This window comes from Oratosquilla oratoria, chromosome 12 (genome assembly GCF_046742065.1).
Source record: "Oratosquilla oratoria isolate Oo_2021 chromosome 12, ASM4674206v1, whole genome shotgun sequence".
Classification (NCBI taxonomy): Eukaryota; Metazoa; Arthropoda; class Malacostraca; order Stomatopoda; family Squillidae; genus Oratosquilla; species Oratosquilla oratoria.
This window is the reverse complement of record NC_134788.1, coordinates 4746157-4762695: the sequence shown is the minus strand read 5'-3', so window position 1 is coordinate 4762695 and position 16539 is coordinate 4746157. Positions and strand designations below refer to the sequence as shown.

The 16539-nt window shown below is 41.5% G+C and overlaps 1 protein-coding gene across 3 annotated transcripts in view; it reads right to left on the bottom strand.

The window, feature by feature from the left end:
* LOC143030918 (uncharacterized) overlaps nt 1-16539 on the bottom strand; it is a 117458-nt gene that overhangs the window by 522 nt on the left and 100397 nt on the right. For all 3 annotated transcript variants that reach the window (XM_076194170.1, XM_076194172.1, XM_076194171.1), the window contains 2 exons: nt 725-1321; nt 1-396 (listed from right to left, as the gene is read on the bottom strand). The exon at nt 1-396 is cut by the window's left edge and continues 522 nt beyond it. In XM_076194170.1, coding sequence (XP_076050285.1) covers nt 229-396; nt 725-1321 — 765 coding nt within the window. In that variant the 3' untranslated portion in view covers nt 1-228. The remainder of the gene's footprint in view (nt 397-724; nt 1322-16539) is intronic.

Sequence of the window (16539 nt, the reverse complement as noted above, 5' to 3'; positions counted from 1 at the left end):
AACACGAAACAGCCAAAAATTGCCAGTCTCATTTTAGCTGTCACTAACGAACTAACTTATCAGAACACTATAAGTGATTCACCATCTTTGAAATCCATGTCTACGCCACTGCAATGGCTATCAAGATCTTTCCCGCCAACTTCTGGTCCTATTTCTCTTCCTCCTCCTGATCTTCTCCTCTTCCCCTTTTTCATTTTTCTCCTCCTTTATCTTTTACCGCCCTTGTGATCAGACCTGAGTACACAGCCTGCTGCTTTTAATCTCTTCTTGACCCTTGTCTCTGTCGAAATAATTGTCTTTCGTCCTGGGAAGAGTCACTGGAGGGGGGTCGGAGACGGGCACTGAACGCTGCCTACTTCTCTTCAGTATGGTCGCAGCCAGCACTGCCTGCGATATCTGTGAACGGCAAAAGAATGTTACTCTGAGGAGATATTTTAGGAAATTAAAACTTCAAATGTCTTAGCCCATTAAACTCCGATGACAAGATTCTTGTCATTTGGTCAAATAAAACAAAAAATCATAAAACACCAAAATGTTTGATCAAACACCAGAAAAATATGACGTCAGTCCTCGCTTCGCTTCGCGCGAAGCGAGGACTGACGTCATATTTTTCTGGTGTTTGATCAAACATTTTGGTGTTTTATGATTTTTTGTTTTATTTGACCAAATGACAAGAATCTTGTCATCGGAGTTTAATGGGTTAACCTGGTTGGTTGTCACTTACCTGAGATAACGACTTCGATTTTGCAAGACATTTTCCTTCGTCGACGACCACGGGAAGGTGAGGGTGACTTTCGACCAGTCGCACTCCACTGTCCTGAAAAGAAGCTTCCGGAAGCGTGGATCCCGTCCATACTTTGTAGATTTCATTATCGACGGAAGCATCTCCGAAAGCATCCATACGATCCAAACGAACACGTCGCTGTTCTGGATGAAAATATAAAGGATCACGACGATGCTGCACGTGTAACAGTTCTTGATGCATTTGCGATGTCGGTGTCAATGTCGGTGGTACTGTAGGTAGTGAAGGAGGTGGTGGTAATGAGGGCGAAATCTCCTGCTGAGGCATTTCTAGTAGATGTGTTCGTGACTGGTTTGGAATAGGATTGTGTGAAGGCAGTAGTAATGACGGAAGGAGGGGCATGGAATGGGAAAAGTGTTCTTGCATGTCTTGCGTTTGACTGTCCAGTTCTTGTAGCGGCTCATGATTGGCGTGGCGTCTAAGCTGGTGTGAGCGGCTTCTGTCGAGGTGGGGGACTGCGGTTACCCGTGAGGCTCGAGGTGGAAGGCTTTGCGTACTCTGGCAGTGTAGACCCAACGTCTGGAGATTAGAAACACAAATAATTTTGTCAGTAAAGCAAGGTTTACACGCTACGATAAATTGTAGCGATTTATTGTAATGAAAAGGTTGTTACAATTTGTCATTACGTGTAAACAGGAGATCGTAGCGATTTATCGCTACGATCTCCTGTTTACACGTAATGACAAATTGTAACAACCTTTTCATTACAATAAATCGCTACAATTTATCGTAGCGTGTAAACCTTGCTTAAGTACAGTAACTTATACACATGAACACATATGTGCGGGTGAGCTTGCAAGCACCCCCCCCCACACACACACATACAACTCGAAGGCGCAGTGGTAACGTTCGCAACTGCTACCCAAACTGTCCGAGTTCGATTCCAGCCCAGGGTTGAAATGATGTCAGCATCACTGCGTTGCGAGCCGGCACTTCAACTCTCATGGGCAAGAAGTTACGTATGTGTGTGTGTGTGTGTAAGGTCACAACATTACCCATAGATCAGACTATGTATGAGCTCTGAATTCTTATCCGAGAGGATAATAGCTGTCGATCACGTGTCCAAAACATGATCCAAGATGATGATGAATCACACACACACACATACCGCTCTCACGCTCTCTCTCTCACGCACATATGTACACGCACATGCACGGGTATATGCACACGTGCGCGCGAGAGACTTGGTGGTGTGGATCTTGGGTGCCTAGGGCTCGTGACGGCGCGGACCCGAAATTGAACCCCATTCAAATCTTCCCTATCACTGTAAGCCATTACTGTCTCCATTGAGCAAGGGAGTGTGTTGTGTGTGTGTGTGTTGTGTGTGTGTGTGTGTGTGTGTGTGTGTGTGTGTGTGTGTGTGTGTGTGTGTGTGTGTGTGTGTGTGTGTGTGTGTGTGTGTGTGTGTGTGTGTGTGTGTGTGTGTGAGTGAGTGATTCACCATGGTCTTTGGCGGGACCGTGCAGAGGGGGGGGGGGGGGTGCCCGAACACCTGCCTCTTTGCCCTGTGCCCCAAAAGTGCCCTTCACAAAAATACATAAAAATGAATGAATTTTTTTTTCTCACAGGCTTTTTCCATTTTCTTACCATTCAAAAATTATAATGTGGAAAATGGTGCTGCACCCTACCGGCGAATAGTTGCCAAATACGAATAATACAAAAGAGTGAAGTGCCCAATTTCCTGCCCAAAGCACTTGCCCCCCCCCTTGCAATATCTGTGCTCGTTACTGGTCTTTGGATCACGTCACGTGTTGGACTCGTGATCGACAGCTATTTCCCTCCCGGGTAAAGAGCTCAGAGCTCGTATATGACCAATCTATGGGTAATGCTGTGACCTTACACGCACACACACATCCAACTCCCCGCCCACGAGAGTTGGAGTAACGACTCGCAGCTCAGCGATACTGAAGTTATTTCAGCCCTTGACAGGATACGAACCCGGATCTCCGTAGTGTCAGCCGAGAACTCTACCAACTGCACCACAAGTTGTGTGTGTGTGTTTGTGTGTGTGTGTGTGTGTGTGTGTGTGTGTGTGTGTGTGTGTGTGTGTGTGTGTGTGTGTGTGTGTGTGTTTACCCAATTGTAGAATACAGGACAAGAGCTATGCTCGCAGAGTCCCGCCTATGCGTCCCAATTGGTCAATGCTGTCCATAAACTGTCCCTTATCATTTGACTTTACTGTTCCATCATCAAAACTATTCCTTAGATTAATCCTCCTGTAAGGAAAACTGCATCTTGCAATGTCATTCAAACATCCAATCTTTATTAATTTCATAGTGTTTGGTTGTCCTTTAGTTCCATACTTGCAGGCCTTCTTTATTTAGTATCTTTATACCTTTCACTGCTCTATGCACTTCTAGTAGGTCACCTCTTTCTCTTCTCTTCTCTAGCGTTGGCAGCCATAGAATATTCAGTCTCTCCTCGTATTATTTATTAGCAATGTTTGGGACCATTTTAGTCGGTGCTCTCTGAATTTTCTCTGTCCTCTTTATATATTTCTTTTTGTGTGGCGACCACACCACTGTAGCTAATGCAGAAAACAGCATCACCTTCAACAATTTTTTTTTTATTAGAAGACTTACTGCCTGCCTATACTTTATATTCCAAGAATATTACTGGCTCTAACACATTTGGAATATGCTGTTTCCGTATGGTCACCGTGTAAGGACAGGAATTTTGAGGGGATATTATTTTTGGAATTTCGTTTTATTTATCTATTTATTTAAGTGTTGACTTGAGAGACTGGGTAGTATGGACGTCGTGACGGTTTTATTCAACCAAGAAGCAAAGTAGAAAATAGAGCTTTAATAGATCATGAATTTATTTTGTTCTGTGTCTACCCATCAAGATGTGTTGGCAAAGAACCTTACTATAATCATTGAAGAAAAACATACAATAGGAGGTAGCTACAAATATATTTCAACTGATTTTGGTTCAACTAATCTTGGAGACGACATTAGAATGTTCTCGAACATAGCGGGCGCACCGTAGCTCCGCCCACCCGTGACGTCACTGACACGTTCGGACGAAGGCGTAAACTAGGATTCCACTAGATAAATAGTTTAGGGAGAGATTGTAGCAGCTAGGGGCTGTGTTGAGAAGCGAAATGAAGTTTTACGAAATAATACAACAGGGGAGGTTAGTAGTTTACCCATAGATACGAACACATAGCCGTCTCTTTTTTTTTTTCTTTTTTTTTTTGTCTGATGCTAAAAAATATCCCCATAACAGGTATGTATACGCTCTGTAAGATTAATGAAAATAAATGTCAATATGTGAGTTAAATGATATAGTGCTGATATAATAGGTAGATAGTTATTGTTATTATTAAGTTTTGAGTCTGATGCCAAAAAAATATCCCGATAACAGGGTTTAAGGGAGTGTACTCCACAAACACTTTGCGTGGAAGGAGTTAGACGGTATCACGCATATATACATTAGCTATGAGAGTGTAATCCTTAGAGTACAATTCTGTCTGTGATCGTTCTCTAATAAGAATACGGGGTTGAAGGTAGACACAATATTGTAAGTAGACTTATACAGTGACCGGAAGGTTGGAGCGTAAATAACTACGTTTTTCCACGTGCCTGTGACCTTACTTATGATGCCCATAAGCAAAAAAAAAAAAAAAACTGTGTTATTAAATATCTCGCATACCCATATATTTTTCATACTGTAAGGATCAATAGATTGTCTAGTTGGAGAAAACCACAATATACTTTTGTATTTTCTTACTATATTTTTGCTTCAGTGTAATAATTAACACATAGAAAACCTTCACTTATATTCTTTTACTACCCCACTTGGGCATAGGCCTTTTCGCTACCCAGAACCAACCCCGAACGACCTGAGGAAAGGGGACGGAGTCAGACGTGAATTACAAGGAGCAGTTTCCATTTATGGTCAGATATATCCATATAGACGATTGGGTGGTGGCAGCGTATACCTTGATTTCTTATTTCCCAAATCGTCCTTATGTGGGTATTTCTGATCACTCCCATTGGAGGTGCTCTTGGTTAAACACTAATCAATCGACGGCACCACATTATTGGTGGCCGAGCGGTGGGATTTACGCTATTAACCAACCTGAAGCTCACTTATCTGTGTGTCGACTTAGACAAAGCTTGTGTACCCTGTGGATTGGCAGTACTGTCATCAGAGACAGAATAGATCCTCGGCAGTCACTAAGTAAGAGTATAGAAATAGCGGATGAGATTGTGTGGGGAAGTGACGTGTTAAGGTGTATAGCTTTGATGGAACTACACATAATTAAAGGCAGTCAGGTAAAAATGAACAATAAAACGGAATGGGAATCCAATTCGGGAGAGGAAGAAGAGACGAGAGCGAGGATGGAAGATAGACATGAATGGGAATCTAACCCAGGAGGAGGCAAAGGAACAGGTGCTACAAATGAACAGAGGGTCAGTGGAGAGCTATTAGAGATAATAGGTACGTTGAGGAACGTAATAGACATACAGGCACAGAATGCCTAATGCACACCCAAAACCCCAATAAAGGAGGAAAAACCAAGGATACTCGCAGACCCAAACGGCATTCCCATACTAAAGTTGGAAGAATTACGGGGACTTGATGCCATAGCCAAGTTCCAATTGTTCATTGAGTTGGTGGAGCGATGTAGCGACGATGACCAGGAAAGAATCCTGATTGTAAAGAGTAGGGCCAGCCCGGAATTAGCCGTAGTCATATACAACAATCAAAAGAGGGGAACCATCCACTCATGGGAGTCTTTTAAGACGGGGTTACAGAAGGAATTCGGCATCGAAGTTAACCTAGATCGAGCATGGCAGGACCTAGAGAACATGAGATATGACTGGATAGAGTCACCAGAAACATTCATACATAAGTTTAAGTACCATCATGCAGTACTCGAGACGAGAATCCCAAGTGAAAGCTTACCAAACCGGGACCAGACCATCAAAAGGAAGCTGTGGAATGGGTTACCCACAGGATCAAAGGAAAGGATTGAGGGATTCTTAAATGATGGGTACCCCCTTAACCACTTCCTAAATGGATTAGAGAACGAGAGGCAGTTCTTGATTATTCAAAGGGACTCGCCGGTGAACGTGTTATATCCCAAGGAGAGGAAAAACAGCTGTACCCGAGGTGATGTCGATGTAGATGAACTCATGTATAGGATCCGCAAGCTAGAGGTTCAGTTAGAGCAGGAGAAGGGGAGTAATGTACAAGAAGGTAGCGACCGTCTCAGATACTGTCAGTACTGTCAAACAGCCTCCCATTGGTTAAAAGACTGTTGGAGGAAACCACCCCCTGGCCATTGTTTTGATTGTGGAAAGCTAAGTTGCAGGAGGGGAGACCCGAATTGCCCAGCCTCGATGAAGAGCCAATACCGGTCAAACTCCAAAGGTTCAAAATGACTGGATAACAGAAAATCAACCCCGGTGATCACTACAGAAGTAGGGGGCCAGCAACTAAGGGCATTAGTAGACACAGGGAGTGATCACACATTGGTGTCGGAGAAAGCATCTAAGATGATTGAAGGAGAACTCAACTTGCGGAGGAATCCTCCAAGATTACAAGGGGTCACAGGGAACCCGCTTAGGATAATTGGAATGATAAAAACAAAGGTTAATGTGGGTAATGCAAAGGTAGTTACACAATGGATTCCTATAGTACCAGACTCATACCTAGCTACTGACGTACTATTGGGATGTGACATCTTGAATCAAGCAGATTATCATTGGAACGCCAGGAAGAGAACTCTATGCTGGGGCAGGGTATCGTATCCATTTAACACCGTCAAGAGTCAACGGGGGGAGGTCCGACAGGTACGAGAGAGCCCCATTACGCTAAATGGAAATCCGAAGCATCACTTACAAGTAGGTTTGGAGGCTCCAGTATTCTTAGAGCCATATCAGACTAGATTTATAACAGTCCCAGTGAGAGAAAAACCGGGCACAAGTCTTATAATGTATCAGTGTAATAATTAACACATAGAAAACCTTCACTTATATTCTTTTACTGCCCCACTTGGGCATAGGCCTTTTCGCTACCCAGAACCAACCCCGAACGACCTGAGGAAAGGGGACGGAGTCAGACGTGAATAACAAGGAGCAGTTTCTATTTATGGTCAGATATATCCATATAGACGATTGGGTGGTGGCAGCGTATACCTTGATTTCTTATTTCCCAAATCGTCCTTATGTGGGTTTTTCTGATCACTCCCATTGGAGGTGCTCTTGGTTAAACACTAATAAATCGACGGCACCACAACCGAATCTAATTAAAGACATTGACAGATTGGAAAAAGTACAACGGCGAGCCACAAAATTGATTCCAAATATAAAAAATAAATCATACGAAAATCGACTAAAACATATGAATCTGTTTTTCCTAAAAAAGCGTAGACTTAGAGGTGACTTGATACAAGTCTTTAAGATTCTAAAGGGAATTGACAACATCAAAAGTGACAAAATTTTCACATTGAATGAGAATCAGACAAAAAACAATGGTCTCAAACTGTTCGGAAATAGATTTAATTTGGAAGTAGGCAGAAATAATTTTGCCAACCGTGTAGTTAATGAATGGAATAAACTTCCTGCAGAGGCAGTGCAATGTAGTTCAGTTCGAAGCTTTAAGAATCATTTAGATAAACACCTAAGCAAGATGCTGTAAAGACTATCATTTATCTTATATTATTTGTTTATTTCTTTTGTTATCATTTGTCTGTTTATTATTATTTGCTTGATTCTCATTTATCATTAATCATATGTCAATTTATAATTATTTACAATATACCTTTTTGTTTATTTTTATGTATTTTATTTATTATTTATCATTCTCACTTATTGTTAGATGTATGTCAATTTATCATTATTTACTATATACCTGTTTGTTTATTATTTAACTATACCTATGCTTTTATTTATGTATTTCATTTATTATTTACATTATTATAGTTTTTATTTATTCATTTATTTATTTATCATTATTATGCTTTTTTTCGCATCCGACCTAGATATGGACCAAAATGTCTCCTGTCGGCATGCTCCGCCTTTGTAATCCTTTGTGTGTGTGTGTGTGTGTGTGTGTGTGTGTGTGTGTGTGTGTGTGTGTGTGTGTGTGTGTGTGTGTGTGTGTGTGTGTGTGTGTGTGTGTGTGTGTGTGTGTGTGTGTGTGTGTGTGTGTGTGTGTGTAATGTCTAAGTATTGTCCATAAATGTCTATATGCAAGTTCATAGTTCTTGTCAGGGAGGGTAATATCTGTCGATCACGAGTTGAACACGTTATCCAAGACCATGGTAAACCACCATTCACACAAGCATACATGAAAAAAGAAAAAAAAATAGAATAAAATAGCCCACCTTCACTCGATACCGTTAGCTTGACAACGTTCGTTTTGTCTTCACCCTCCACACGTCACTTCCCCTTATTTCTTAACTCTCCGGGGTATATACTCAGATTCTGGGTCGTTGTACATAGTAAAAATGTGGTGAACGAAACGTTTTCTCTATCGACAAAGGTTTCATCCTCACTTTGTTTCTTCTGCCACTTTTATCAGCAGTTTTCATTTTCAAAGATGCTATATTGAGTGACTCCTGCGATTATTGGCCTCTCAGCATAGAATTCAAAGGAAAGGTCATGGTTGATGGTGACCTTCTTTGCTGTTATCAAGTTTTGGACGCTGTCGAGTAGGACAACACGCAAAAACATCTACGATCCTTTGTAGTGCGCGCCCTATAGCCCAGCCTTAACCCATTCAACTCCGATGACAAGATGTCTTGTCATTTGGTCAAATAAAACAAAAAATCATAATAAAACAACAAAATGTTTGATGATCAAACAGCACCAGAAAAATATGACGTCATCAGTCCTCCTCCTCGAGGAGGACTGATGACGTCATATTTTTCTGGTGCTGTTTGATCATCAAACATTTTGTTGTTTTATTATGATTTTTTGTTTTATTTGACCAAATGACAAGACATCTTGTCATCGGAGTTGAATGGGTTAAACCAACTAGGGCAGGGGTAGGCAACCTTTTTCAAGTGTGGATGCCAATATCAGCCAAATCTTTGATATAGAATTTTTTCGCGTGCCACTGAAGTAAAATTATAAGTCTACATACAAGTATGTGCCCCCTCCCTTCACCTAGAACACCAATCTGCCACCCAGCACAGCATGCAGTTACACAATGGTCACACAAAAGAAGTTGAAGATTTACTAGTTATTTCTTTTTTAAGATGAGCTTTGGGTTTCGCGCGCTGGAAAAAAAAAGTCGTCAGTATGCCACGTTTTGCACACGTGCCAAGAGTTGCCCACCCCTGCACTTGGAGATTATCTGAGACCTCAGCCCATCTGATAGTTTTGTCTCTCTGGACATGAAATTTCTACTCGCGGATGATCCCATCAACGATACCATTAACTTCATTTGACAACAGAACCACTCCCCGGAGACTACTACGGGAAGTATCCTCGGGGAAATCCTCACCCTTCGGTCCAGATGGCAAGATAAGTGTTCAGCTAGATGGCGTAGTGACAGGTTCTCCATGCTGCCTATTTCAACCCATTAAACTCCGATGACAAGATTCTTGTCATTTGGTCAAATAAAACAAAAAATCATGAAACACCAAAATGTTTGATCAAACACCAGAAAAATATCACGTCACTGACGTCATATTTTTCTGGTGTTTGATCAAACATTTTGGTGTTTCATGATTTTTTGTTTTATTTGACCAAATGACAAGAATCTTGCCATCGGAGTTTAATGGGTTAATGACCTCTGCATGGAGTCAACCAAGGAAATTTTACGACAATATTTTCATCTTCCATCTACCCGTGCTATGTCGATGACATCTCCACCAGCCTCCAAGACACTTAATAAGTCGTTTACCTCCTCCAGCTATTCAAAAACGTCTCATCCCTCAACTTTAAGTAAGAGTTGGATAATAATGGAACCCTTCCCTTTCTCGACGACCTCAATGGTACTTCTTCGGATCGATTCACGACAAAAGTTGATATATATTACTCCGATCTTAGTTTCTGTCTTGAGAAACTGGATACCCCGATTGCTACAAGTGCAGTGTTGTTTTTGGTCTTGTAAAAACAGCCTATCTAAATTGGAGCACTTGGAGCACCATTACACATAACAACGTCGAGACTGTACAAATTCAAACTAGGCTTAATGACCACCTTATGAGTCGATACCTTTAAAAAAAGGAGCACCATTAACATGAAATGCAGAGATGTCCCACCCTACTATAGTCTGTGCGTTTCAAGGAGTTCGATCAGGGTCAGGGTATAGCATACGCCGTGATTTAGTATTAACCAATCTGCCAAATAACGTTAGTACATGCCGCTTTCTCTCTTTTTTTTTTCCATCTATGTGCTATTTGATTTCTATTCTATTTTATATTATTAATATTTTTCCATATATTCTGCATGCAGGAAAGGGAACTGCATAGTACAATAAATATAATTTTTTAGGATTATAACGATGATTTGAATAGATTCTATGACACGTCGTAACGTTTCCCCCCCATGTTGCCACGCCGAGGTATCACAGGTAAGATAGGTGGGATGGGGTGGATAATCGTTGTTATAATCCTTAAAAGTGGTGATAATTTTACTATACAGTTCCCTATACTTTGTACAGAAAAAATAACACATAGATGTGAAATAAGAGAGAGAGGGAGGTCTGTAATAGTTTTGATTAGGCAGAATGGCTAGTTGTAAAACACGACGTATGCCACTCCATGAACGGACGCCTTGGAGGGGACAGACTTAAAAAAAAAAAAAAAAAAAAAAAATGTATACTCCACCTTCAAGAAGAAAACGGTTCCTGTCGCTCTCCACCCAAACCCCTTCGAGCCTTGTTCCCTATTACAAAGATATCATGAACTCCAGTCATAAAGAAAACCATCATCAAATGCAATGTCCTCTCCACCAACTTAGAAAGCAAAAACTGACTCATCATCAAAGCCCTAAGCAACAATAATCTAGTTATGAAGAACAGTCTAACTTCTACCTCTATTATTCAAAAAGACTATGTCATATACAGTTTTGACTGCTCCGTCAGTGAGTGTGAGGATCAGAAATCGTATATACAGGTACTGGCATGACTTTTATGGTTCTGAAGATATATACTTCCAACTCCAAAACTGTGCTATAAGAGATCAACACTTAACCCCAACATATCATTTTCATTCAGAGATAATTGCCTCCATCGCCTCAATACGGCCGATCAATCACTATTTGCCTAGAAAAACCAACATGCAATGTATGCCCACAACAACAGTTCCCAGTAACTGAAGGTTCACCATGACTCTCGGCAGAATTGCTGCGTCATCGCCAAAATCGTGTTTGCGTGATGCAAGTTGCTACATTATGGAACTCAATTGAGGTGCCCTCTCGCAGAGTACGTCATGTGTACCTATATACCTATGTATTCCCATTCTTGTCATGCTTTCTCCTTTGATAATGACCTTGCATAGACAAAAGAACAAGAAAACGCATACATATACATTACATATATATATACACATATACATACATGGCTCCAAGGGTTGACACTTTGACATGGTGGATAGACTTGAGAATCTTAATGATTGGAAAAGCTATATCGATAGAGAGGAAATATCTGCAGGGTCACCCATATCAAACATGTTTGTAATAAAATGAGACAAAGAGCATCTCGCACACACCGTCGCAGAACCCACTCTAACTGGCACGTCCCTGGTGGCTAACAAGGAGATTCCTCACAGATATATGGGATACCGTCATAATGACGGCGTGGACCATTGGGCACCCTATAGATATAGGGCTTCACCGAATATAATAAATAAGGTGACACCAGAGAAATATTTCACCAGACACCAGTTGGCTGGGAGGTGAGATTACTGACAACATTCTTTCATAGTCAAATAAGTTGTACGACCAAAAGAAAACTGGGCGTTCCTGTTGGATCATCGTCTCCTAAAGGTCCAACCGTATTACCCTGTGTGCTTACGGACAGTGTGCCACCGAATGTGAGTAAGCACTGTCCAAGCAGATCCAAGTCTTGGACATTAAACAACATGAAGAAAATGAAGATCTATACTTACAACGTACGAACTCTCAGAAGACCACAGGCTGGAGAGTTTAATGGAAGAACTAGACAACATCAAGTGGGACATCGTAGGACTAAGCGAAGTACGGAGAGCGGAAGAAAAGCTGATACAATTACAAGATGGTTACCACCTGTTCTACTATAGAGGTGAGTGCAAAGAAAGATCTAGTGGAGTAGAATTCTTGATAAACCGAGAGATTGCTGGTAACGTAGTCAAGTTCATTAGTGTGTCAGATAGGGTAACTTGGATTATGATTAGGCTGTGTAAAAGGTACACTCTAAAAATAGTTCAGGTTTATGCACCAACTTCACAGAGTTCAGACGATGAAACTGAGTCCTTCTTCGATGATTTAAGTCAGGTAATGGATTAAGAAGAAATAGGCTAGACGTTGGTAATAGGCGACTTTAACGCTAAAGTGGGGAAGAAGATGGGAAATGAGACGTGCACTGGGAAGTTTGGAGTAGGTGAAAGAAAAGACAGAGGCCAGATGTTAATAAATTTTGCAGAGAACTAAAACATGAGGATAATGAACACTTTCTTCCAAAAGCGTGTAGGTCGCAAATGGACGTGAAGTCCAAATGGAACACAAACGAAGTAGACTTTATATTAGGAGATAAGAGCAAGTTCGTTAACAATGTTCCGGTCATAAATAAAGTCAACATAGGTAGTGTAACATTTAGATATTATATCAAATTTAGTCTATCGTTATCATCCCTGCCTATAGAAATCATTGACCGCATTGTAGATTGAAGATAATTTTATTTCGGCTCCAGTCCAATTCTTTGCAGCCAAACGGGGGGATATCATAAACCTCGGAAACCTCTTACCCCGATTTATTTATTTATTTATTTATTACTATTATTATTATTATTATTTTCGTGGTTTGTGGGGCTATTTCCCGCCCGGACCTCAACCTTGTAGATGGTCCGGAAGAGTTCATGCAACTGCAGTGACAATATCTGGAGGAAGCTAATGTAGTGACGCCCAGGTCACTTCAGGATCGAGGTAAACAGCGGTTGTGGGGGGGGGGGGGGCGTGACTAAGATTGGATGCCATTCCTAGCCTCTGTACCATGGCCAGAATTCGAGCAGACGCCCGAAATCCCCACGCTGTTGCCAGACACGTGCGCTACCACCGAGCCACGACCACCACTCGAAAGTTGTTTCAGGACCATCGCGAGCTTCCCTAGGAATATCCTAAGTTGCTACAAGAACATTATGATCTGTCCTGGGGACATCGAGAACCAGGACCTGCGCCAGGAACATTGCAAGTGACTCAGGCAATATCATGGGGTCATGAGATACCCAAAGAAAACCACAATCTGCCCCAGGAACTTCGTGACATAAGAAAGGGAATGTGGAATGGAGATGGATGGAAAGTAAGGGTAAGGAAAAGAATGGATGAAGGGAGGAAGGAGGAACCTGTCTAGGATGTGTGATTATACTCGTATGTCAGCGCATCAGTTAAGATTATCATAGAGGACTTTAATCTGTCTCACACTGTATATCTTATCAAAAGGAATTACGAATCAGTCCCCCGTCCCCCCTCCCCCGTCTCTCTCCATCTCTGTCTATATATCTATCTATCTATCTGTCTATCTATCTATGTATATTATATATATATATATATATATATATATATATATATATATATATATATATATATATATATATATATATATATATATATATATACCCTTCTCCCTTTTCTTCGTTTCCTTTCATTTTCCTCCTACCTTTCTATCTTCACCTCATATTATCCTTCTATCTCCATGGCTCTCTGTCTGCCTGTGCGTCTGGCTGTCTCTCTTTTTTCCCTCCTGTCTCTACATGGTTCATGCCCATTTGGTCTACTCCCATTTCGTCTACTCAAAAATTCCCATTTCGTTTATAGTAAAAGTTACATTTGGTCTATTCCCTATTCGTCTACTCACAATTTGGCCTATTTCATCATTTCGTGTACTCTTGGTATACTTCAAAAAGGAAGTAAAAGAAATTGAAATATACAATTATCTATTTGAAGAAGTGATAAGTATACATGTGTTAATACTATATTTGCAAGATCAACATTGACTAGCCATAGACAAAAAGATAACGAGTTCATACTGTTCGCACACTATGTGAAAGTGTATCTGATATTATCTGATCTTATCGTTAGTGGTGTGCAGGGCACCGGTACCAAGTCAACAGGAAGCGTAAAGAGAATAGAACCTTCTGGAAGTGTCACAACAGGGACTGCCAAGGTCGCCTCTCCACCAAGAGTGAGACGGTCATCGGTAGTAAGCCACACAACCATCCTGAAGAACAAGCTGACAGCACCGTGCAGAGGGTCAAACCCCAGCTCAAGAAGAAGCTGGGGTAGAGCAAGATGATGTGACCCTCGACCGAGAGTGGACTCAGACGACAGATAGGCGGCGTGTCTTACTTCGGTCAGATGGGGAGAAGGACAAAATTATCCTCTTTGTCACCGACACAATGCTGGGTCGTCTCACAACATCAGCAACTCTCTACATGGATGGAACCTTTGCGGTATATCCGCACATCTTCTACCAACGCTTTACCATCAACATCATTGTCGACCCCCAACAGTTCCCAGCCGTGTACGCCCTCCTCCCCAACAAGTCCAGGACGACCTACAACCGCTTCTTCACCCTCCTCAAGGAAGTAATCTAGAACCAGAACATCATTCTTCGCCTAGACCACGTCCTGGCTGACTTCGAGAAGGCTCTAATTCAGTCATTCCAGCTCAATCTTCCCAGACACAAAGGTTAAATGTTTACTTTTACTTTTTACATTGTCTGTGGAGGCAGAAGCAGAAGAATGACCACGTTGTTCTGTCTCGGGAAGATGAGGAATTCAAAATTCTCATCAAACATGGAGCAGCTCTCGCCTTTCTACTGGCTGAGACAGTCCGCCTTGCTTGGAGCATCATGAAACTTAACATGGCTGACTCCGTCCCAAATGAAAAATTCACCTGGATGAGGGACTTCCCAGTGAAGATGTGGAGCTACTTCAGTGCCACTGATGACGGTACCAACAACCGACTGGAGAGTTGGCATCACACGATTAATATCCCATCAAACTCCGATGACAAGATTCTTGTCATTTGGTCAAATAAAACAAAAAATCATAAAACACCAAAATGTTTGATCAAACACCAGAAAAATATGACGTCAGTCCTCGCTTCGCGAAAGCGAAGCGAGGACTGACGTCATAATGTGTAAAAAGAAAACAAAACAAACAAACTTAAAACCTTATCAATTATCTATTATACTGTCGACTCTCCATTGCAAACTTTCTGGAGTCACTGTCCTATTTGTGTGGCCTGTAATGTGTAAATTGTGTAAACGTATAAAATTAGTAACTGTTTACTGTATATAGCCGCTTGTATTGTTGATAATGTATAAAAAAAAAACTTATTTATTATCTCTTAGGCTGTCGACTGTCTTTCAATTCCGGTATCTAGAGTAGACAAAGTGGGAAATCAGCACGAGTAGACAAAAGTAGACGAAATGGGAAAAGCGGTGACAATATGAGTAGACGAATTGGGAATAGACCAAATGGGAAGAATCCACTTTGAAGATGTCCTAATAGGAATAAAGCGCTTGGTATTAATTTATTTTTCCCTTCTGTTTTTTCATGTATATATATACACACACACACACACATATATATATACGAGTATGTGAGAAAGATATGTGAGAAAGCTATAGGAAAAAGGTAAGGACGTTTTTTGGCTTTTATGGATCTGGAAAAGGCTTACGACAGGGTAGACAGGAAGGCACCGTGGGAGGTACTGCAGATATATGGGATATGAGGAAAGATGTTAAGAGCAGTCAAGAGTTTTAATGAGAGTAGTAGAGCTTGTGTTAGGATTAGAAATGGAGAGAGTGAATGGTTTGAGGTAAAAGTGGGACTTGGTCAGGGGTGTGTTATGTCGCCCTGGGTGTTCAATCTTTACATGGATGGGGTGGTGCGAGAGGTGAATGCAAAGGTAGTGGGTCAGGGGTTGGAGATGATTAAAGAAAATGGAGAAAAGTGGGAGGTGAGCCAGCTGTTGTTTGCCGACGACACTGCGCTTGTAGCAGGATCAGAGGAGGGATTGAGGAAGTTAGTGACAGAGTTTGAGAAGGTGTGTGAAAGAAGGAAGCTGAAGATAAATGTGGGTAAAAGTAAGGTGATGAGATGTACAAGGGAAGAGAGTGACAGTAGGCTGGAAGTGAGCATTAAGGGTGAGAAACTGGAGGAAGTGGATAGTTTCAGATACTTGGGTGCAAATGTGACAGGAAAGGGAGGAGTGGGGGTGGAGGTAGAATGTAGATTGAGAGAAGCAAGTAAATGCCTTGGTGGATTAAAAAGTGTAATGACAAATAGACATTTGGGAATGGATGCTAAGAGGAGGTTATATGAAGCAGTGATTGTGCTAACAGCACTGTACGGGGCAGAAATATGGAATATGAGAGAGGAAGAGAGAAGGAGTTTGAATGTGTTTGAGATGAAATGTCTGAGAAGTATGATAGGGGTTACTAGGCTAGATAGAATGAGAAATGAGGAGGTGAGGAGGAGAACAGGGGTGGAAAAGGAGCTGGGAGATAGGGTTGATGAAAGAATATTAGGATGGTATGGACACATGGAAAGAATGAGTGAAGAAAGAT